General features: G+C 33.7%; 4 protein-coding genes across 6 annotated transcripts; all 4 read left to right on the plus strand.

Annotated features, from left to right (window-relative positions):
* The first annotated feature begins 555 nt into the window (after positions 1-555).
* Positions 556-5,092, plus strand: LOC18601443 (protein CLP1 homolog). Its single transcript, XM_007032378.3, has 10 exons — positions 556-929; positions 1,326-1,394; positions 1,523-1,618; positions 2,066-2,307; positions 2,478-2,616; positions 2,747-2,803; positions 3,059-3,193; positions 3,642-3,877; positions 4,417-4,461; positions 4,572-5,092. The coding sequence occupies exons 1-10, from the start codon at positions 705-707 to the stop codon at positions 4,657-4,659; spliced, it is 1,332 nt and encodes a 443-aa protein (XP_007032440.2). The 5' UTR covers positions 556-704; the 3' UTR covers positions 4,660-5,092.
* A 1,119-nt stretch (positions 5,093-6,211) lies between these two features.
* On the plus strand, positions 6,212-8,460 carry LOC18601444 (Pectin lyase-like superfamily protein). Its single transcript, XM_088805745.1, has 8 exons — positions 6,212-6,352; positions 6,485-6,622; positions 6,855-7,028; positions 7,148-7,168; positions 7,282-7,489; positions 7,571-7,652; positions 7,791-7,899; positions 8,215-8,460. The coding sequence occupies exons 1-8, from the start codon at positions 6,212-6,214 to the stop codon at positions 8,458-8,460; spliced, it is 1,119 nt and encodes a 372-aa protein (XP_088661871.1).
* A 1,449-nt stretch (positions 8,461-9,909) lies between these two features.
* Positions 9,910-12,610, plus strand: NMD3 (nonsense-mediated mRNA decay NMD3 family protein). 2 transcript variants are annotated; one of them, XM_007032381.3, is made up of 2 exons: positions 9,910-10,032; positions 10,865-12,610. In XM_007032381.3, exon 2 carries the CDS (start codon positions 10,870-10,872, stop codon positions 12,388-12,390), a length of 1,521 nt encoding a protein of 506 aa, XP_007032443.2. In that variant the 5' UTR covers positions 9,910-10,032; positions 10,865-10,869; the 3' UTR covers positions 12,391-12,610. The 2 variants fall into 2 exon arrangements, with proteins under 2 accessions (XP_007032443.2, XP_007032444.2); XM_007032382.3 differs by having other exon boundaries at positions 9,923-10,032; positions 10,868-12,610.
* Positions 12,611-14,878: 2,268 nt separating this feature from the next.
* Positions 14,879-19,472, plus strand: LOC18601446 (serine/threonine-protein kinase PBL34). Of its 2 annotated transcripts, none has more exons than XM_018119509.2 (6): positions 14,879-15,573; positions 16,339-16,673; positions 16,767-16,902; positions 17,753-17,892; positions 17,973-18,096; positions 18,366-19,472. In XM_018119509.2, exons 1-6 carry the CDS (start codon positions 15,399-15,401, stop codon positions 18,878-18,880), a joined length of 1,425 nt encoding a protein of 474 aa, XP_017974998.1. In that variant the 5' UTR covers positions 14,879-15,398; the 3' UTR covers positions 18,881-19,472. The 2 variants fall into 2 exon arrangements, with proteins under 2 accessions (XP_017974998.1, XP_017974999.1); XM_018119510.2 differs by having other exon boundaries at positions 14,884-15,573; positions 17,756-17,892.
* Positions 19,473-22,558: the final 3,086 nt, after the last annotated feature.

Consider the following 22,558-nt stretch of genomic DNA (forward strand, 5'->3'; position numbering starts at 1 on the left):
TTTATAGTAATATCATTCATTAGGCATATTAAAATCTATTATTGAGTAATCCACACTTTTTGCACAATATAAATATTTACAATTCATTTAGAGGGACTTCTTTTCTTGGAAAGAACTAACACATTCTCCTCGATAGCTTCTCTCTAAATTCACTATCTAATTCTTTTTTACTTTCTAATTCTCTTTCACTTACCACGACACTTAGTACTTCAAGAATTACTCTAATTTTCTTCTCCGTTGTCTCCAGTGCACCCTTTTACTTGTTTGCAACATTTCCTCATGTGTTAATTTTTTTTATCAAGTATATATAATATTAATTGTTGAGTTTTGATAAAATACAAATTAAATTGTAATGAATATATAAAATGAGATGTTTATTTTTTGTAATTTTGTATAAATGAAGATTTGAATTTATTTTTGAATGGATTTATTTTTTAAATTAAATTTAAAAAATTATAGAAATACAAAATTTCTACTTTGAAATCTAACTTCTTTAAGAAATATATTGAATAAAATAAATCCCTTTTTGTTAATAAAACACTTGGAATAAAGAAGAGAATAAAGTTCCGTTTCCCGGTCCAGTCCAAGAGAGGGATACCATAGAATGCACAAAAGAAGAAGAAATTCTGGTCATACGGATCGGGTCATTAAAACCCTATATAAACCCCAATCACAAGCTCCGGCAATCAAAACCGCGAACAACCATGTCCTATGGCGGTAAAACCATGGCGGCGCCGGCGGCGGTGAGTGGCTCTGCCTCGGCGTCGACGATAAAGCAAGTGAAGTTAGAGAGAGAGAGCGAGCTGAGAATCGAGGTGGGTAGTGAAACGCCGCTTAAGCTCCGACTTCTTAACGGCTCAGCCGAGATTTTCGGATCCGAATTGGCCCCTGAGATATGGCTCACTTTCCCTCCTCGCCTCAAATTTGCTGTAAGTTTCGAAGATTCCTCTGCAACAATAGAAAAATGAGTTCATCTTGAGGAGAATATGAATATTTTAGTATGCAATTTTAGCCTTGTTTAGTAGATCAGATTGAAGTGTACCAACTTTTATAAATTGGTGTCTATGGGGTCAGTGAATGGATTGTTTTCCTATGAATAATTTCATTAGGAAGAAATGAAATGCAACATCAAAAAGTTTTCCTTGTTATGTAATGGTGATTTGATGCATTTTTAATTTTGTCATTTGCTTTATCCAAATAGTTTTGTCATAGTTAGTTCTGCTTTTCTTGCTTTTGAAGGCAAAACAAAGAAACTGAATGACTATTTCATTCATGGGTTATTTGGCTACGCTATGTGGTATTAAAGGGAATTTGTTCATGTATAGGTTTTCACTTGGTATGGAGCTACAATTGAGATGGATGGCGCTACTGAAACTGATTATATGGCAGATGAGGTACTTGTTTAAATTTCAAACTTTTTGGAATATGATTTAGATACATGCTTTATTGTAGTGCAAAATGAAGGGCAGACCTCAAAACTCACATGATGATTGCTGATTCTGTTGCAATGGTTGATTTGCAGACACCTATGGTCAGTTACGTCAACGTGCATGCTGTATTGGAAGGACGTAGAAACCGTGCTAAAACTTCATCACCTAATGATTCTGAGGCATCCCAGGTATTTTTTTTTCATTTCTTTTCTTTTCACAACCTCTGACAGAAGTTATGTATTTGACAGCAATGAGTAGAGGCATTTAGAATAGCTTTTGTCCCTTTTTACCTTTTCAAATGTGGTTTTTACTACAAGAATGAGAATTGGTTTTAATTTAAGACGGTTCTGTTGTAGAAGGGTTTTGTCTTTCTTAGATTACACTTGGATTTTAATGGTGTTACTATTCTAATGTTTCAACTATCATCCATTTTTGGTATTAATAATACCCTTGAAGGATGTACCTTTTTTTTTCTTTTCTCAGCACCTTGAAGGATGTAATTAGGCTCCTCTTTTTTACCTTTTGCTTTGGTATCTTTGTGTTTCATTTGTGCTAGCTAATAATTTTTGTTTTCAACTCCATTTGAGCACTCATGCCTAACTTTTATATGTCAATGTGATACTTTGGGTGGTCAGGGACCTAGGGTGATTGTTGTGGGGCCTACAGATTCTGGAAAGAGCACCTTATCAAGGATGCTTCTTAGTTGGGCAGCTAAACAAGGTTGGAAACCTACCTTTGTGGATTTGGATATAGGCCAAGGATCTATAACTGTTCCAGGATCTATTGCTGCTACGCCTATTGAAATGCCCATTGATCCAGTGGAAGGAATTCCTCTTGAGATGCCTCTTGTTTACTATTATGGGCATACAACTCCTAGGTATAACTAACTTTGTGTTTTCTGATTTTTTTTTGTGGTCATATATTTTCTTTGGATAAAATTCAGACTGATTGACAAATAATGAGAAATTTTGTATGGCCGTATACTCCTTTTTAGATTCAATTTGTCGTTAAAATTCTCTGATATTTATGGATCTTGCTGGTTTGCAGTAATAATGTAGATTTGTATAAAGCACTTGTGAATGAGCTTGCTCAAATGCTGGAGACTCAATTTGCTCATAATGCTGAATCACGAGCTGCTGGCATGGTAATCAATACCATGGGTTGGATAGAAGGTACAGGCTATGAGGTAATGAAGTTTGAACCTTCTACAGATGTAAATGCTGATAAATTTAATGGTTATGTTTGCTTTTATTAATATAAAAAGTATCATTTTTTGGTGTTTCTGACTGTTCTTGATGTTCTATATCTTCCCGCAGTTGCTTCTCCATGCAATTGATATATTTAAAGCCAATGTTGTCTTGGTTTTGGGTCAGGTAATCGCCAACATTGTCCCTTTTATTGTTTTTTTTCCTTGTTGTTTTAAGTTCAAACTAAATAATTCTAATACATAAGCATTTCTCAAAGTATCCCTTGATCTTATCTTTTCTTTTATGGTTAAGTTTTTCTTTAGACTTGCAACTCCTAGTGTATGGCCCAAATTATATCGTTGCTCCTAAATCATTTCTGAATGAAGTACATATTGGTATTTTTTTTTTGTTTACTCAGTAATCTTTCTAAACTTGGTGCAGGAAAAACTGTTCAGCATGCTCAAGGCTGTAGCAAAAAGTAAGCCTAATGTGGATGTTGTGAAACTTCAGAAGTCAGGGGGTGTTGTATCCAGGAATGCAAAATTCCGTCAGAAAGCTAGGGCTTACAGGATTAGGGTAAGTGCAATATTTACAGTCAGTGGATGGATTCTTTCATTTATGTTTTATTCCTAGTTTCCTTCCATGTTTGTTTCATCAGAAATTCATTATTTCATACTTGTGACATGCCTTTTAAAGGGAAATAAGGAAAAAAAAAAGAATAGTAGGAATGACGAATGATAAATGGTGATTCTTTTTTTTTTTTTTATGACATCACAAGGTAATGGATGATAGTCAAATATCTCATTGCATTTAGGAGACCAAATTTAGAGTTCATTTTCAATTGGTTGGTGATAGCTTAGTTCATTGATGCCTTAAAAATCTGGTTTCTCTCTGTCTCTTATTTTTTTAAATTTATTCATTTATTGAGAAGGGATATGGATGGTTGTATTTCTCTTGATTTCATAATGTTTGCACTATATTTTCATCCTCCTAACAAGTCTGGTCATGCTGTTGATTCTACCAGGAGTACTTTTATGGCCTCGCAAATGATCTTTCCCCTCATTCTAATATTGCAAACTTTAGTGATCTACTGGTCTATCGGATTGGTGGTGGTCCACAGGCCCCAAGATCAGCTTTGCCAATTGGTGCAGATCCTGTTGCTAACCCTTTAAGAGTAACACCTGTGAATATTGACCAGGATTTGCTTCATACTGTTCTTGCTGTTTCATATGCCAAGGAGCCTGACCAAATTTTGTCAAGGTTAGTTGTTGCTTCTTGAATCTCTTACCAAATCTTTAGTCATCGAAGTAACTAGGAAGAACAAGCAAAGTTATAGATCTATTTCATGTAGGAGACTGTCAATTTAGTGGGATTTTCCATAAGGTTCCTATTGTTTAAATGCCGAAATAAATGACCTAAGTTTTCTGAGGCATGTATGCTGTAGCTTCTTAGCAATCTTATGAATTGATCTACAATCAGTCATTAGGACTAACTACTAGGGTTTAATTTAAGTTGAATTAGTGACTAGTGTTCAAATTGACTGCAATTGCAACAAGTTGTATGACTTTGTTATGTAGATCTGACATCTGTTGTGCTCTGTTTATGTGTAGCACACAACTGGGCTATACATGTAGGAACTTTACTCATTGAACAACCTTTCTAACTGTAGGATAGTTCATGTTCGGTTGATCTAGAGAATTTATTTAGCACACCTATGAATAAAATATATATATATATATATATATATATATATTCTCTCTTGCTTTCCCTGCTGCTTACAGTATTTCTCTTTGGTGCAGTAATGTTGCTGGGTTTATTTACATCACTGACATTGATATTCAGAGGTTTGAATCCTGTGCTCTTATAACACTTTAGTATAATTTCTTACATAAGTATAGGTTTATTTCTTGTACCTTTTTTATTCTCAATTTTTACTCTACTTGGAACATTGCAGGAAGAAAATTACATACCTTGCACCATCAGCTGGGGATCTACCAAGCAAATATTTGATTATGGGAACCTTGACATGGCTTGAAACTTGAATCATCTTTGAGCAAATATATTTGATTCTGCCTGTATTTCACCTACTGAAGCGAAACAGAGGAGCTGTAACTTTAACAAGTCCAATGCCTGATGTGATTTAGCTTGGACCATCGAAACTTTATTTCTGTAAAGCAACAAAAAATTGTCATGCTTCCTGGTTTTGGTATTACCAATTTGTTCTTCTTAACCAATCTTGATAGTTAATTGAGTGGTACTGTTTCACTTTCGTGCTTCCATATTCAGGTTAAGCTTGCTCAAGGAATAAGCCAATGTTATCAATATATATCGAAATTACATGCTCATGGGCCGACCTGGCCGTTGGAACTTGTCTTTTCTCGCGATGGAGGTGGAAGGAAAAGAGAAAACAGGATTTGGCGGTGCTGGTGTCAGCCGGCGGACGGTTGCACTGGAGCTTGTTTAGTAGGCCATGAAGAGAGAGAAAGAAAAAAGAGGAATTTTTTCTAATATGTATGGTAGGTAGGGTTAGTAATTTCTTACATTTTTGTTTAAAATAAGGCCCAAGAGGCCCTAATTGGCAATTAAGGTGCCTTTGGAACCTTACTTTTATATTATGTAATAAATGTCCTAATTTTTTGTTAGTAAATATGAAAAAGAGTCAAGATATCATATGTCAATCAGTTCCGTATGATTGCAATTCAATATAACAATAACTCTTTTATATTTAGAAGATAAAATCTTATTACTATTTAATAATTTTAATTAAAATTAATCTAAAGTTTTAGGCACATCTTTACTTGGATATATATTATGAATTATAAATTATCGATGTAGATTATATATGATAGATATATAGATATAGATTAAAAAGAGAGATAAAGTTATATTATTAAAGTTCCTTTAGATATATACAATATAAACTTCTATAAATAAATACTCTTGAAATCATCAAAATTTATTAATTAATCGAGACATCATTTAATTGATAAATTAATAATTTATTAATTTATACATCAATTAATAAAAAATTAATTCATTAAGATACCTTTTTTTTTAAAACATTAAACTTAATACATGTATTTTACGTAATTTTCTTTTACAATACAAGAACACTACACTAGAGTTTTTTAATACACTAAAAAAAGTTAAAGACGAGGTCTAATGAGACATCAATTTTAAGAGAAAAAAAGTAAAATTGAAATTATATTTTACAAAAGTCTCCTAATTGAGTCATATGATGTACAAAGAGATTAATAATTTATATATCAAGTGAGACCTCTTTGTTTTTTTTTAAATGCATTATTTTATAAATTTAATGAATTATTAATTCATCACATTAGTCTTAAGTTGAGATCGGTCAAAAATATTATTTAATCGAGATTATTAATTTATCGGAGTATTATTTTATAGAGGTTATTCTTTACTATGACTCCAACTTAGTGAAGATAATGAAAAGAAGAAATTAAGGATAAAGCAAGAAGCAGTCCATTCTTATTAGATAAAAACAAAGGATAAACCTCTCTCTCTCTATATATGACTCCTAACTCAAAACTTTGTTTTTGTTTCATGACTAATTTGACTGACTATGACTATATGGCCACCTGCAAACCACTCTTCCTAATTCTTTTGATTCAATGCATTTTATTGGCTGAATCTTGTGATCAAGATCAACACAACATTTTTGATGTCATTAATTTTGGAGCCATTGGAGATGGAGCTAACGATGATACAGAGGTTTTTGAATATTAATGACTGCAACCATTTTTTTTAGGGTGTATATATATATATATATATGTATGTATGTATAAGCCAATGTTTTTATTATTATTTTGACTATTTATTTACAATGTAAGTGTATAATTTTAGGCCTTTAAGCATGCTTGGGATGCTGTTTGCGGATCTTCAGTCTCTTCACCAACCTTCGTTGTACCTGGAGGAAAGACCTTTGTGCTGCAACCCTTGACTTTCAATGGCCAATGCAACTCAACTACCTTCACTTTCCAGGCAATTATATCTCTTCTCCCATATCAATTCTATCGTGTTTTGCACCTTTTGGTCAGAATGGCTGCACACATAGTGAGCCTGGATGCATATATATAGACTCGTTTTCATTTTTTTAAACCCATGAAAGGGTCACTAGCACTAGAAGTGTTCTATATACGTAAGGCCAATCATTAAACACGTAGATAAATTTTGGATTTAGCAACCTCTTTTCTGATTTCTTTGCCTTGTGCAGATTAATGGCACTATCATTGCCCCAAGCAATCCTTCTGAATGGAAATGCAATGATAAAAACTGTCACCAGTGGATTACGTTTGAACATTTTGATGGCCTCTCCATTCAAGGATCTGGTACCATCAATGGCCAGGGAACAAACTGGTGGACTCTTTCTTGCGAAGATAATGAAGAGGTAATTGGCATCACATTTTGTATACACATAGAAACCCAATTTAAAGGAGAAAAACAAAATGTCTTAATTTGTAAGTTGTAATCAATCTGCTACTGACACGTTCCTTGCTCTGCTCGCAGCTCTGTGACAAAAAAGCAACGGTAGGTGGACCTCTCAAGTTGAAGTAGTTTTGGAGTTGTTAAGGATATGCATACCTACATAGAAAATTAAGTTAAGATCCACTAAGTCTAACTACAATGTTGAATTTGTCCAGGGCTTTGTTATAGCACACTCCAACAACGTACAGATTAGTGAGTTGACCTTTGAGGACAGTCCCAAAGTGCACATCTCATTAGAAAGGTCTACGTTGATTAATGCCACCAGACTCACAATCCAAGCCCCAGGGGACAGCCCCAACACTGATGGCATTCACATCCAGCACTCCACTAATGTCTCCATAGACCAATCTCTCATCCAGACTGGTACATGATCCATCTCATCCTGCATGCCACTAATTTAACCTGTGTTTTTTATTTCATTTCATGCGGTTTTGGATCTTTCAGGTGATGATTGTGTATCAATCGGAGACGGTTCATCATACATCGATATTAGCAACATCAACTGCGGTCCAGGCCATGGGATCAGGTAAATAGCAATTTCCTATACTCTTTATGCTACACACACACATATATATATATATATATATATGATCTTCCTCTTCCTTGTGAAAATTATTTACTAGGTTTTTCTTTATTCTATTCTTCACCCCCCCTCCCCCTGAAGCATTGGAAGTCTTGGAAGGAATGGACACAATGAGAGCGTTGAATTTGTTCATGTAAGGGATGTTTCTTTCAACAGATCAACGAATGGGGTTAGAATAAAGACATGGCAGGTAATTGAGGCATTCACTGAAACTATGAGTAATATTGCCATGTATTATACTTATAGTAATTATATTTAGAACAAAGCATTGTGTTTGATGTGTTTAGGGAGGACATGGACATGTAAGAAACATAACATTTGAGCGTATAACATCTCATGGTGCAAGACGCCCTATCATCATCGACCAATATTATTGTCCCCATGATCATTGCAGCAATGAAGTAAGTGAATGAATGATTTCCTAGTCCCATTCATATATTTTTCCAGCCCCCATGAACATTCTTTCTAATCCTTGTTGCGTGGGTGGGTGCGTATGTTATTGCAGACCTCGGCGGTGGAGATTGACAATGTTGCTTACAGTCAAATAGAAGGGACAACAGACAGAGAGACTGCAGTGCAGCTTGCATGCAGTGAATCAACTCCATGCACGAACATCTTCATGAAAGACATAAATTTGCGATATGAAGAAGATGAAGAGAAGACTTCATCATATTGTTTGAATGCTCAAGGGTTGAGAAATGGAAGAGTTAGTCCCAATGTAACTTGTTTACAACAAGATGATAATTTCTAAATAGGATATATATTGCTTCTTATGACTTTGTAATTTCATTTTTCAAGTTTTGGATTTTTGGTTTAGAAATATATATGAATGATTATATACCTTGTTATTTATAACAAAATATGGAAAATGTCTCCTTTAGTCTTTATAATTTGGAAAAGAATATATGGTGACTTGGTTACCATTTGGTTCAAAAATATCATGTCACTTTTTTTGGATCAATGATTAGGGTAGACATGTAACTAACACATGACATAATTTCATTACTTAAAAATTTTAAAATTAAAAAAAAAATTGCAAAGATTTTTTAAAAATATTTTTTTTATATGTTGAATAACAAAAGTTAGAAAATTTAAAAGAATTATTTATTTTTCTTCTTTCCCTCTTTCTCCTCTCATTCTTTTTCTTTTTTGTCAAGATTCAAAAATAGAGTGAATATATGTGTCAACAATGTATTTGCTTAATAGAGTGAATATATGGATGCAAAAGTAGTGGTATATATGATAAATGAGGGTCATTAAGGATCCTTTAGGACTCGCTTACTTCCATTCACAGATTTTTGAGTGGTATCTCTTTTCGGATTTCGCGCATCCATCGAGAGGGACCATGCACATCCATCGAGAGGGATCATCTCTCAAATAAAAGGCATACACACCAGAAACTGCAGGTATTTTCAGAAGTAGAAGGGCAACTTAAAGGTATACTTGGATTAGATAAAGTTAATTTTCCTTATGTTCGTTTTAAATGAAAATAAAGGAGTAATACTCCTAGTTTATTTTTCTTATTTTGTTATTCACATAGATTTTTGTAGTATGGGAGTGTTTCAATTTTATGACGATAGTAAAAAATATGGTCATAAAATTAAACACCCTATTCTAGGTGCTTTTCTTATTTAAATTTTCAGTTTTAAATTTTACTTTAGTTTATTGTCTCAATATAATAGTAAGGAATATCTGTTTTACTGTAACATCAAAAGTTATGCACGTAAAATGATTTTCCTTACTCTAGGTGCTTCTTCGAAATTTTCTCATGATCATGTAATTTGAAGGTACGGTTTAGGTCCCTCCTTTGTATTTTATTTCGTAATTAGTAAAATTTAATAAGGTAGCTGGATCTTGCGTAAATTTTCAGCATAAAAAAAAAATATGTGTCAACACTGTAGGAGCAAACTAAAAGCTATACATATAACGACCATGTTTATATACATTTATAATATAGAAAAAATAAGAGTATTGAATATTAAAAAAAGAATTCATTTAAGGATATCTACACAATTTTTTTTAATTATTTCATAAACAATATTATTGGATTAAATTTAATTCATAACTGTTATAAATTAATAATGTTAGAATTTTGGGCCCATGAGTAAGTCTGATCAAGTAGTTGTAGGCCCAACCATCCCTAAGCCTAGGCTTTTGGGCCTAACTAAATACGCCTGAAGAATACTGAGCAATTCTAAGACAAATTAGGCCTTCGGCTTTTACCAGAAAAGCCAGTGGCTTTATATTATAGGGTTTTGCAGGAACCACCACGGTTTCCCCCATACTTCGTTGCAAATCAGCGGTGCTATCGGCGGTGGTAAAGGTAAATTTCTCTTTTATTTTGCTTCGTAGAGTTAATTTATTTTCATGATAATTTTGTAGTATCAAATCATGCGTATTTATCGCTTTTGGATTTCATAAAGAGTAATAAAATTCATGCGTATTTCTCTAATTTGTGCTGTTAGGGATTTTGATACTATTTTTCATATTAAATTGGAATTGTTTTTATTGTTTTTATTTTTATATGATTGAGCTTTTCTTAGGTATGTGTAAAACTTTGAATATATTGAACTTTAAAGATTGTCCTTACATTACTTTTTTATTTTATTTTATTAAAATTATTTGAAATCTGGGTTTCTCTTGTTTTAACTGGGAATTTTGTTGTTGTATTATTTCTCTGCAAGAAAAAAAAAGTGGCTTTTGATGATTGTAAAAACCAAAGGGTTAACTTTCTTATTCTGCCATTAATTTCTGTTGCTTTTAGCTGTTCATATATATATTTATATATACTTGTTGTCTTTATTTTTCTGTGACCGGCAGCCATGGCGGCAAATATGTTCGTGGTTCCTCAAACCATAGGTAGTGTCTTGTTGAATAGTATGTTGAACTTAGGAGATTGTCCTTATATTTGATTTTTATTTCAAACTCGTTTTAATCCGGGTTTCTCTTGTTTTAACCTAGGATTTTGTTAATTTTAAGTTTTTACAATGAAAGCAGCAGCTTTTAAGTTAACCTTTCATATGAACAACATAAAGGTTAACTTGCTTATCTCTAATAGTTTATTCTTAGTCTTCTTGCGCCATTGATTTCTATTGCTTCGAACTGTTATATACTTATTAATATCTTCCTTTTGTTTTCTCATCTTTATGCACCAGTAGCTATGGCTGCAAATATGTTTGTGGTTCCTCAGACAAGAGGTACTGTCTTGTGTTGCAAGTGTGGTATTCCAATGGCACCAAATCCTGCCAACATGTGTGTGACATGTTTGCGGTTGGAAGTTGACATCACGGAAGGATTACGAAAGCATGTGATCATTATGTATTGTCCTGAGTGTGAAAGCTACTTGCAGCCCCCTCGTACTTGGATAAAAGCTCAGTTGGAATCAAAGGAACTTTTGACATTTTGTGTGAAACGGCTGGAGAATGATTTGAAAAAGGTTAGGCTAGTAAATGCTGAATTTATTTGGACTGAACCTCATTCTAAGAGAATCAAGGTCAAGCTGAAAGTTCAGAAAGAGGTTCTTAATGGAGCAATTCTGGAGCAATCTTACGTTGTTGAGTATGTTCAACAAGATCACATGTGTGAATCTTGTACAAGGTTTCAGGCCAATCCTGACCAGTGGGTGGCTGCAGTGCAGCTCAGACAGCGTGTTCCACACAGGAGAACTTTCTTTCATCTGGAACAGCTTATTCTGAAGCATGATGCTGCTGTCCATGCCATTAAAATTAAGCAGATGGATCAGGGTATTGATTTTTTCTTTGGTAACAGGAGTCATGCTGTGAAATTTGTCGAATTTTTGGGTAAAGTTGCTCCAACTAAGAGTAGACATGACAAACAGCTTGTTTCTCATGATCCAAAGAATAATAACTACAATTACAAGTACACGTTCTCTGTTGAAATATCCCCCATTTGCCGTGAGGATTTGATTTGTTTGCCTCCAAAAGTTGCTGCTAGTTTGGGGAATCTTGGTCCACTTGTGATCTGCACAAAAGTGACAAACAATATTGCATTGCTGGATCCTTTTACTCTGAGGCAGTGTTTCTTGGACACTGATCAGTATTGGAGGCATTCCTTTAAGTCTCTACTTGGTAGCAGGCAACTGGTGGAATATGATGTTTTTAATGTTGAAGTTGTTTCTCCTGAATATAATGTTGGGGGCTCCAAATATGTTTTAGCAGATATTGAGGTGGCTCGTATAACTGATTATGGAAAGTTGTTTTACATAAGAACACATCTAGGCCATATTTTAAAGCCTGGAGATCGTGCTCTTGGTTATGATCTTTATGGGGCTAACAGTAATGATATGGAACTAGACAAGTATAAAGGACTTGTTCTTCCGGAGGCGATTTTGATAAAGAAGAGCTATGAAGAGAAGCGGCAAAAGAAGCGTGGGAAGCCTCGTTCATGGAAGCTTAAGTCCCTTGATATGGAAGTTGATGATACTAAAGGTAGAGCTTATGAAGAGAAAATGAACTCAGAGTACGAAGAGTTCTTGAGAGATCTGGAAGAGAACCCTGAATTAAGGTTCAACTTATCACTGTACCGCAACAGAGATTACCAGCCATCAGAAATGGCATCAGTGTCTGAAGGGGATGATATGCCTTCTGTTCCTCTGGAAGAGTTGCTTGCTGATCTTGATTTGAGTGAACAGGAAGATGGTGAAGATAGCATGAGGGAATGATTAAAGTTGTCTTTTTCTTGTACTTTTTTTGAGTCTTGCCTTAATATGATGTTTGAGTTATTGCTTTGTGTTCTCAGTTTCTTTTCTTTTTTTTTTTGGTGTGATAAGCATATAAATAGTAGTATCAATTTTGTTACGACCCAGGATCAAACTGGGGACCTTTAAGCGTGTAATCCTACATAAATGTCAAAAAACTGTGCTTTTCTGTTTGTTTGAAGAAGTTATTTGATAATTAACCATACAATATAACAATTCAATAAAACATGGTGAGTTCTTCAATATTTTTGAACATGTAGGTTCAAACATAAGTGGTCTATCTCTTAAATGGTGCCTCTTGGCAGGTAAAATAAGTTCCAAAAGGAACAAGCTGACATGAGTGAATGAAAAGGAAGACAGATTGTAGAAAATTTGGAAGCACTTGCTAATCTAAAGATGATTTGAAGATATAAGCCAAATGATAAGGCTAATTCTGGATATAAATTTGCATGGTTCATTTTGGATTTTGTTGAAATGGGTTGAGAAGAAGAAGCAACCCCAACTCTCATTCAGGACATTGCAAGAACAACAAAGGCTAGCTTACCTACACGTATGCACGCGTGTATGCACACGCTAAATTATTAAAATATTAATTGAATATGAGATCATAAAAGAATATAAAATTTTAATTAAGTTCAAATCAGCATAATTTAGATCTACAGGCTAAGTCTAGATTTGTAGCAGGTTCTATGTTATTAAATATTTATTTTTAACTTTTAAAATGCATTTAAAGTATCAAATATCAAGACAAAAGTTTATAATATTTTAATAATAAAATAGATTGATTTGATTAGAGGAGTTTGAGTCTAAATTTTAGAGGTGTCAATGGACCCAACTCGGCTCGTGGTTGATTGAATAATTAAAAAAATTGGATCGCAGCATAAGGAGGACAGCCAAAATTTCAAAGCTTTGTTCTAAAGCTTTCTCTAAAGTCACCTCAAATCATCTTCCTCACAGTTAAAGCAGTGCAAGTTGCACAAAAATTCAGATGTGTCTTTCTGCTGCTAGGTTGTCAACATGTAGATTTTCAGTCCACACTGATTCACAAAGAAACCATGGTTGCTCATTCCATGTTCAGCGGTCAATGATTTTAGGCTTTTATTTTCTCACTGTTTGGGTGCAGACAAAAAGGGGCAGATGGGGTTTGAAAAATAGTGGTAATACACAAAATCTATTGAGAGTGATTAAAATATGATTCAAGATTTGCATAACTCATTGCATGGATTAAGTTTTGTAAGCCTCCTTTTTCTCTGTGAGTGCTGCCATATCATAGAAATTGGTCCAATAATAGTGGCAAGTGGCAAGTGGCATGCATTTTTTCCTGGATGTGATTATGTTAATGGAGGCCAGGCTTAAAGGGCAAATATGCAAATCATACAACAAATTATTGATTGCAATTGGGAATCAAAGCAACTATAACAAGGTTTCAGAGACTTTCTTTCTTTTTATCTGGACAACTAGACTACTCAAGTGGTCCTCTTTAGATCTTTGTATCATATATGCCATTTTTCTTTTAATTCATTATTGCTTCTTTAATGAGAGGCCCTAATACTTTTTCTTGTACCAGCAGCAAAAAACCTCTCAATTTTCTTTGGAAACAAATATTATCATTAAATTATAGGGTTAGGACCAGTATCAGGTCATATCGGAAATATGGTGAATGAAACTGTACTAAGAATCATTTTGATAAATAAATAAATAAATAAATAAAATTGTTTACCATTTAAAGAAGTAAAAAAAGAAAAAAAAATAGAAAAATCTGTCACAAGAAATGGACTTGCATAGCAGGTCTCAAAAGCAAACTGCAAGAATAAGAAAAAAAAACAAAGGAGCAGAGTTCCATTACATGCGAAACCTATAGCATGCATTAGGCTGCCAATATGACAAATTTTGGTATTCCTATCAACCCATTAGCCTTTGCTTTGCTCTGATATATGCCATCACCATCTAGGACAAAGCTTATCAGCAGAATAAAACATGTTTTAGAAATATGCTATTCCTTTGTTTGTTGTTTGCCATGTGTGGTAGATGTTGGCATACCAACCCATCTTCACAAATGGTGACACAGCAATCAGATTATCCTCCCTTTGAATCTTCACTAATTTTTACTTTCTTGGTAAGAATATGTTATGTCCCATTTCTAAAATGGAAAAAAAGGTACAGTTTAGAGGATGAACATATTGAAAAATTTTAGATCGTAAAGCCAAAAAATGAGAAGATGAATAGGGATATCCATTTTAAAGATGTGATTCGTAATTCCACTAACTGGCGTGTGGTAATGGAAAAATTCAAGCACTGTTAGTTTGGCAGCAAACACACCAAAGAAAGTGATAGTTGTCTTTGTCTGTTTGTAAACATGTTTTCTCCTTTCATTTTTTATATATTTGTTTAGGCAAAGAGAAACCCACCTCCATGCTAAGGTGGCACACGCTCAATGGAACTTCACGCATCCTAATCTTTTCAAGATGTAAGATAATCCTAACCCAACCCCAGAAGCCATTAAACAAAACAAAATCGTAAGTATATCCACTTCGATGTCCTTTTTCTAACATATGAATTTCTTTTTCTTTTTTGTTTGGAATATGCTAAGGTTACTGTTGTTAGTTAACAACACAGAAATGAGAAATGAAAATTTTACTTCTTTCTTTGTTTCTCTCTCCTGCCCAACCTGCCCTTTTTCTCTGTTTCAAGCTGCCCAACCTGCCCTTTGTTGAACACTTTCCCTCTTTCTCAAGCAGCCATTCGTTGTCTCTCTCTCTCTAAAACGCCCTTTTGACTAAATTTCATAAACTGGGTCTTAGTGATTATCAGCTAAAAATCCATTTTTGGATGTGTTTGATTTCTTAAAATCACTTGTTTTGAGCTGTTTTAAGATGGGTTTTTCGGTTTTATGACTACAAGGTCTTGTGGTTTGCTGGCAAAAAAATTATTTTCCCGAGGAATTTTGATGGTTTTAGATCGGTTTTAGAAATATGGGTTTTGGTCATCAGTCTGAAAAAGTTGAGGAGAAAAAATCATCTAGGAAGAAGAAAGATGGAGGAGAAGAAGAAACAGGATGTTGGGTTAAATTAAGGTTTATGGGAAGTTGCATGTCTTCAAGATCAAGGGTTGATAACTCTATGAGTGGAAGAACAGGCACTCATTATGGTAATCTTCTCTTTTCTTTCTCTTATATTTATTTATCTTTTAAAAAAGGAATATTATAAGTTTTATGTGTGAAAAAGTGTTTGCTTTTTTCAATAGGTTGAGGGGCAGGGATATTATCATTTGTTGGGAACATTTAGGAGAAAGAATTGTATTGATATAAATGAAGAACTGGAAAATTTTAAGATTGCATAGCCAAGTTTTTCGTATTAAAGTACTTATCTTAAATTGTAAATAAACAGAGAAGAAAAGATTTGTATTTATACTGCATATAAATTCATCTGAAATTAATAAATTGTTCTCTTTTATGGTTGTTTCATCTTTTTTAAAGGTAAATATATTAGTGATCAAATTTATTTTTTGGAAAATATAATTAGTTTGAGGAAGAGATGGAGCCTCTGCAAAAGTTATTCATTTAATGGTTTTCTCACATGTTATATAAGGTTGGTTAATTAAGCTAACATAATATTTTGGTGGCTATTTTACTATATTTGCATGTTAATGCGTTAATGGTTTTTTTTTGTCCTTTCCATTCGGCACAGGGTAAGTTTTGCTGAATGAGGTTATGAGTTGAAAGCAACTAGTTTTCTACCACTTATTATTTTGGAAAGGCAATACTTATATGATTAGCCTTGAAGCATTGGATGCAATTTTCCAAACATTTAGTGTGTGATAAATGCATCTGTATGACACGGTATCTGATAGTTACTATTTTTGGTATTGTTGCATGACCATTAATTTTACTGCCTTGGTCTTTGTAAAATTCAGCGGAAAGCAAACCTACAAAAGAGAAAAGCAGAGATCAACCAGTCGTTCCAGTGTCTTCTACAACCACTAGTAATGCAGAAAGTGCTTCATCCACACCAAAATTCAGTGAGGAACTGAAAGTCGCTTCACAGCTTCGGAAGTTTACATTTATTGACCTTAAATTAGCAACCAGAAATTTCAGACCTGAGAGTCTTCTTGGTGAGGGTGGGTTTGGTTGTGTCTTCAAAGGTTGGATTGAGGAAAATGGAACTGCTCCTGTGAAACCTGGTACTGGGCTTACTGTTGCTGTCAAAACCCTAAACATTGATGGACTTCAGGGTCACAAAGAATGGCTGGTATGACATCTGAACTTACTTTTTTCCTTTTTCTGAATGATGTTTCTTTCAATCTTATCCATTTAAAATTTCATGTTTTCTCTCATATGTCAGGCTGAAGTGGATTTTCTTGGTAACCTCCTCCATCCGAATTTGGTTAAATTGGTAGGTTACTGCATTGAAGATGATCACAGATTACTGGTATATGAATTTATGCCTCGAGGAAGTTTGGAGAACCACCTTTTCAGAAGTATGTAATCATCTTTGGTTTGTCATATACCTTTAGCATGGTTTATGTGATTGTTTAAGCAAAGTACTGTAGCACTTAAATGGTTCAGTTGAATATGTGGCCAATGGCATTCAAAGGTTGTGTGATTTGGATGCTTTGCTATACATGTCTGATTACTAGGATGTTTTTTAACTTAGGTTAAACAGAGATTCAAGGCTTTATTATTGGAAGGTATTCTCATCAGTTGTTCAAAATTTAGCTTAGAGACTATTATGATGCCTCAAGTGATCCTCTATATCATGTTTTAGTATCATACTTTATTTACCTTTGACATGTATGTTTTGTCCGTGTAAGCTTGTATGCTGATTTGGCACTGAAAAGATTCATCAAATAGTTGGAATTTGGCAGTTAGGGTGCCATATTAAAAGTGATCCTTCTGTGATTATAGCAAGTTCTAGCGTTAGAATTGTCCTTTTCATTTTTATTTGTGTAAAAGAATCTACTGTGTGAAGTAGCCAAGTAAATGTCTGGCAACATAACTTGTATGCTAGCATTAGTTTTTTGTTTGCTGTGTTTCAGCATAGCCTAAGTGACATATTCTTAGAGACTTTGTCCAAGTGACATACCATCTTAATCTTCTCTTACCATTGTCTTACAGTGCTGCACCATCTTATGCTGATCAATGTCCTTTCTCCTTGTTGCCTGAGTTTGTCATACTATGTTGTCTAGATGGTAGTGGAATGACCACTTACGGCGGGAACGAAATATCTGTTGCTTGGGATTATTACTATTGTTAGCATTGTGCCCTTGTGCATTTGCATGTACATTGTTGATGTTTAATTTTCTCTGGTGACAACCATTTTTTACGCAGAAGGGTCCTTGCCACTTCCTTGGTCTATTAGAATGAAAATTGCCCTTGGTGCTGCAAAGGGTCTGGCCTTTCTTCATGAAGAAGCAGAAAGACCAGTGATATATCGTGATTTTAAAACATCTAATATCTTGTTAGATGCGGTAAGTAACTAACACAGAAATATAGCAAGTTCCTTCCCTAATTTTAATCCTTCTTTTTCTAATAGAGTTACCAATTTCAGGATTACAATGCCAAGCTCTCTGATTTTGGACTGGCAAAAGATGGTCCTGAAGGAGATAAAACTCATGTATCTACTCGAGTTATGGGAACATATGGCTATGCTGCACCAGAATATGTAATGACTGGTATGTGGTAGAATCACTTTTTTATTTCTGGATATGATGTTTCATGAACTATTTTCCTTTATCTCCAATTTTCTTTCTGCTCTGCTTTTGGAATTAGCCCTCCACTGATGTGCATTTATTAAAAAGTGTTAACCATTTTATAGAGATTTTGTTTCCTTTTAAGATTGTATCTTTATTACTTAAGTATTTTTTCTATAATGTTTAGACATTTGGAAAGTTCTTTTATCAAGATCTGTGGTTACATAAATCTAATACAGTTATTAATTTAGGACATTTGACGTCAAAGAGCGATGTCTATAGCTTTGGAGTAGTTTTACTTGAAATGTTGACTGGCCGAAGATCCATGGACAAAAACCGACCAAATGGGGAGCACAATCTTGTGGAATGGGCAAGACCACATCTAGGGGACAAGAGAAGGTTCTTCCGAATATTAGACCCTCGCCTTGAAGGCCACTTTTCTATCAAAGGTGCACAGAAAGCTGCCCAGCTGGCTGCCCAATGTCTTAGCCGTGATCCCAAAGCCAGACCTCGGATGAGTGAAGTTGTTGAAACCCTAAAACCTCTACTAAACCTTAAAGATATGGCCAGCTCTTCCTCTTACTTCCAAACTATGCAATCTGATCGTAGGTCCAACTTAAATGCCAAAAATGGAATCAGAACACAGGCAGGATTTGTAGTGAGGAATGGACAACCTATAAGGAGCTTATCTAGTTCAAATGGTCCACAGGCTTCTCCATTTCACCATCCTCACCCTTCACCAAAGCCTAAAGCAAAAGAAGCATAGGTTAAAGTTTCTGTATGTTCATATCTAGAATTTGGTTCCTGTCTGGTGTCCGCTTCCTCAGACTGCATTATCAACAGATAATAGGGGGTGCCTTTGCCATTTCTTTGACAAGGATTGTTTATATTCCGCTGTTTTATTGTACGAGTAGAACTGAACAAGTCATACTGGACGTGCAGCATCATGGTCAGTTCATTGAACTCAAGGAAGCCGGTCTCATTTATTTCTCTCTTTCTTTACTAGCCTATACATTTTATCTGGGATATTCAGGTTACGTTGGAGAATAGAGAATGAAAGTTACTCTGGTAATGGATTAGGTTTATGTCAGCATGCTGATGAAGAGGGGGATACGAAAGCAGTTGGCAGGCTCGAACATCATGTGGTTGAACTAGGGTGATGGTAGGTGAAAGTGAAGGCAATGCTGAGGCTAATTTATGTAACTTTTTGTTTTTCTTCTCTTTTTTTTCCTCTTTGGAATGTGATCACTAAGAGTGCTGCTACCCACTCTTTCACCTCAAAATTACCCTCTTGATTGTTGCTGTTGTACAAATGGATCTCTTTTTAAGTCTTAACATAAGAAGAACTTGTGTAAAAACGTAGGGTGTTGTTGTGACTCCTTTTCTCCATTAGTTGACTCAACAGTTTTTATGTTTCTTAACCTGTTCTGAATTATAAAATTGGTCGTGAACTACAGTAATGGATGGTTCAGTGGCTTTTCCCTTTAACATACTGGATGGAAAATGCTTGGTTGGGTGCATGTGAAATACTCCAAGCATAGAAGAAGACTGAGACAAGAAGTTGGGGTTTAGGGGGAGGTCGTTTTGTGGTGTCCCACTTGAGATTCGAATCAAATCACAAGAGGCAAATGTTGAAGAATGATGGTATCACGTTCACACTCCCATTAATTAGTCCAAAGTTTGTTTGGTGTCACAATCATATAATTATCTTCAACCAACTCTTTCTTTCACTTCCATATAATCATATGGTGCTTGCAAAGACAAGTGATAATTTTTGGTTGAGGAATCCCAAGAAAATTACTTTATTTTTTTTTTACATCACATGGTTTAATTTGACCAAAAATCAGGAATAAAATGGTACACTTATCCTGGCACCCCTGAGTTTCTATTGGTTGCATGAATATACCTTACCATTGATTGGGTTGGCCACACAAGCAATGTTTTAAAAGGAAAACACCCAACTTTGAGTTTTATCATAAATTGTTCGTTTGGCAATCAACAACTAGATAGAGTCCATGGTGACAGTAATTATTCCAATGAAGGAACACTACCCTTACCCTAACACACTTTGATGATGTCCCAAGTAGGGTAGAGTTAGACTAAATTATGTTTTATTTATGTTTCCTTATTTATTGTTTACTTTACTTGCATTACAACTAGATTAAGTTAAGCAATTTTCATATTTGTGGATTGTCATATTTCTATTAGGTCTATATGGGTTATCACTATAAATAATTCCTTTAAGCAATTTTCATATATGTGGATTGTCGTATTTCTATTAGGTCTAGATGGGTTATCACTATAAATAACTCCTTTAAGTTTCATTATAAGGCACCAAGTCACCAGCCAAGCAGCTAACACAAGTACTTCTCTTTTCGAATGCATGTTCCATGTACAACTTTGTGCTTTCTGTTTGGTTCCTGAGAAACCATGGGAAACTTTAGGATTTTGTTTACATTATATTTATAAAGATTTTTTTTTTCTCATTTCTCATTTTTTATTTTTTTAGGTTATGCTTGTTTTCTGCTAAGATAACATGAAGCTTAACAGAGTATGAAAGAAGAAGAGAGAAAGATAGGATCAAAAACATTACTTCATTAAGTTAACATAAGGTTTAAATACCCTGTTTACATGATGAACACTTGTAAATATATATACTTAACAATTGTAAGTGAAGATTACATGCAAACTAACACGTAAAGGGACAGCTCAAGACAAAATTACATTATTAATTATAGTACAACGAAGCAAACTGAAACAAACTAAGAAAATAAACTTAGTTAAGAGTAAACCACTTGCTGCATGCATGTAAGTATTATTCCTCAACATTTTCCATGCAACTTTTCTTTTCTGCTTGGTTCCTGAGAGAGAAACCATAGGGACGTCTGAGACTCTTGCAATGCAGTAGTTTCTAACGAATTCTTTATTATTATTATTTGTATATATTAACAATAAATTCTTTTTTTTTTTCTGTTTTTTGACTGTATCACTTGGGAAACGTCGTATTTTTCCCAAAAATATACAAGAAAACAAAAGAGAGTCAGGCTTTATTTATGTCTTGTTTTTGTTGTCTTGAGTTTCTTTGGAGTCAAGTTTTGTTAACTGTTTTATTCACGGGACATTTTAAAATATAACCCTTAAAGATATAATATTTTCAACAATAACCCTTTTTATAATTTTAACTATTTTTAATTTAATTGGACAAAATTATCTTTAATGATGTTACATGTCATATTGAAAAAATGTTATTGTTACTAAAGATGGCAAAGAGTACCCATTACAAAGCACCTGACCCGATTTTATAGGGTTAAGGTACCTTATAATCAGGTTCGGGTAGTAATTTTATTACTCATATTGGGTTTTGATATCACCTCTTGGTTATCCGATACCCGAATTTCATTATTTTTTTTAATTTTATGTAATTAATTACAAATCTATATTATTAATTAAATTAATTTATGAAATTATGATTATTAATTAATTTGTAATATCTTTTAATACATATACTCCATATATTGAGTTAATTTAAAAAGAATATAATTACTATAATATATATATACTTTTAGTGTATATACTTTAATTATATAAACATATTTACTTTCTATTTTATATTAATGTTATAAAAATTAGGGGCATTTTTAAAAATAACCCTTAAAGATAAAATGTTTTAAAAAATAATCCTCTTTATGATTTTAACTATTTTTAACCAAGTTGGACAAAATTGCCCTTAATGAAATTACACGTTATGATGTTACACGTCATGTACAGAAACATATGACATGCCATGATTAGGTTATTACACGTCATGTACAAAAACATATTACACGCTATGGTTAAAAAAGGTTGTTACACGCCATGTTGAAAAAAAAAATACTTTTGTTATTCGTCATGTTGAAAAAATATTATTGTTACACGTCATATTCAAAAACATTTTGTTAGACTTTAATGTCTAAAATGTTATTGTTACTTACGAACCAAAACTTCAAATCCTCTCAACTCTCTTCATTTCTTTTTTATTTTATTTTATAATTTGGCACCGATTAAAGTGTTTCTAACATATTTTCATAAATCAAAACATAAATTTTCTTATCTAAAACACCTATTTCAACTAAAAATAAAATAAAAATTTCTTTGAAAACCTAGGTTTATAAATTTCAATTTTTTGAGTTTATTGGTGTCTAGGTCCCGAATTGATTCAATTAAAAGCTATTTCAAACATCTGTGATCATTTCTACTTTTTTAGTTTTACCCAAAATACCTAAAAATCAAATTTTCCAAATAGCCACCTACTCAAACACATCAAAACCATTGCTTGGTGTCTTGAAAGCGCAAGAAAGAGAAGTATAAAAATGCGAGAGAGAGAAATCGAAAGTATAGAAGATGAATGCTGAAGAGAGAAATCGATAAAATTTGAGAGACTAGGATAGTGAGAGAGAAATCAGAA

The sequence above is a fragment of the Theobroma cacao genome, chromosome 4, assembly GCF_053813885.1.
Source record: "Theobroma cacao isolate CCN51 chromosome 4, ASM5381388v1, whole genome shotgun sequence".
Lineage (NCBI taxonomy): Eukaryota > Viridiplantae > Streptophyta > Magnoliopsida > Malvales > Malvaceae > Theobroma > Theobroma cacao.

What these genes read in the sequence shown, in the direction of transcription:
- LOC18601446 (XM_018119509.2), top strand. Translation starts at nt 15,399, where the DNA reads ATGGGTTTTGGTCATCAGTCTGAAAAAGTTGAGGAGAAAAAATCATCT. An exon ending in AGGGTCACAAAGAATGGCTG is followed by an intron (nt 16,674 to 16,766) that starts GTATGACATCTG and finishes CTCATATGTCAG; the next exon opens with GCTGAAGTGGATTTTCTTGG. An exon ending in GGAGAACCACCTTTTCAGAA is followed by an intron (nt 16,903 to 17,752) that starts GTATGTAATCAT and finishes TTTTTTACGCAG; the next exon opens with AAGGGTCCTTGCCACTTCCT.
- LOC18601444 (XM_088805745.1), top strand. Translation starts at nt 6,212, where the DNA reads ATGGCCACCTGCAAACCACTCTTCCTAATTCTTTTGATTCAATGCATT. An exon ending in CAACTACCTTCACTTTCCAG is followed by an intron (nt 6,623 to 6,854) that starts GCAATTATATCT and finishes TGCCTTGTGCAG; the next exon opens with ATTAATGGCACTATCATTGC. An exon ending in CCAATCTCTCATCCAGACTG is followed by an intron (nt 7,490 to 7,570) that starts GTACATGATCCA and finishes TGGATCTTTCAG; the next exon opens with GTGATGATTGTGTATCAATC.
- LOC18601443 (XM_007032378.3), top strand. Translation starts at nt 705, where the DNA reads ATGTCCTATGGCGGTAAAACCATGGCGGCGCCGGCGGCGGTGAGTGGC. An exon ending in CTCCTCGCCTCAAATTTGCT is followed by an intron (nt 930 to 1,325) that starts GTAAGTTTCGAA and finishes GTTCATGTATAG; the next exon opens with GTTTTCACTTGGTATGGAGC. An exon ending in TTGTCTTGGTTTTGGGTCAG is followed by an intron (nt 2,804 to 3,058) that starts GTAATCGCCAAC and finishes AACTTGGTGCAG; the next exon opens with GAAAAACTGTTCAGCATGCT.
- NMD3 (XM_007032381.3), top strand. Translation starts at nt 10,870, where the DNA reads ATGGCTGCAAATATGTTTGTGGTTCCTCAGACAAGAGGTACTGTCTTG.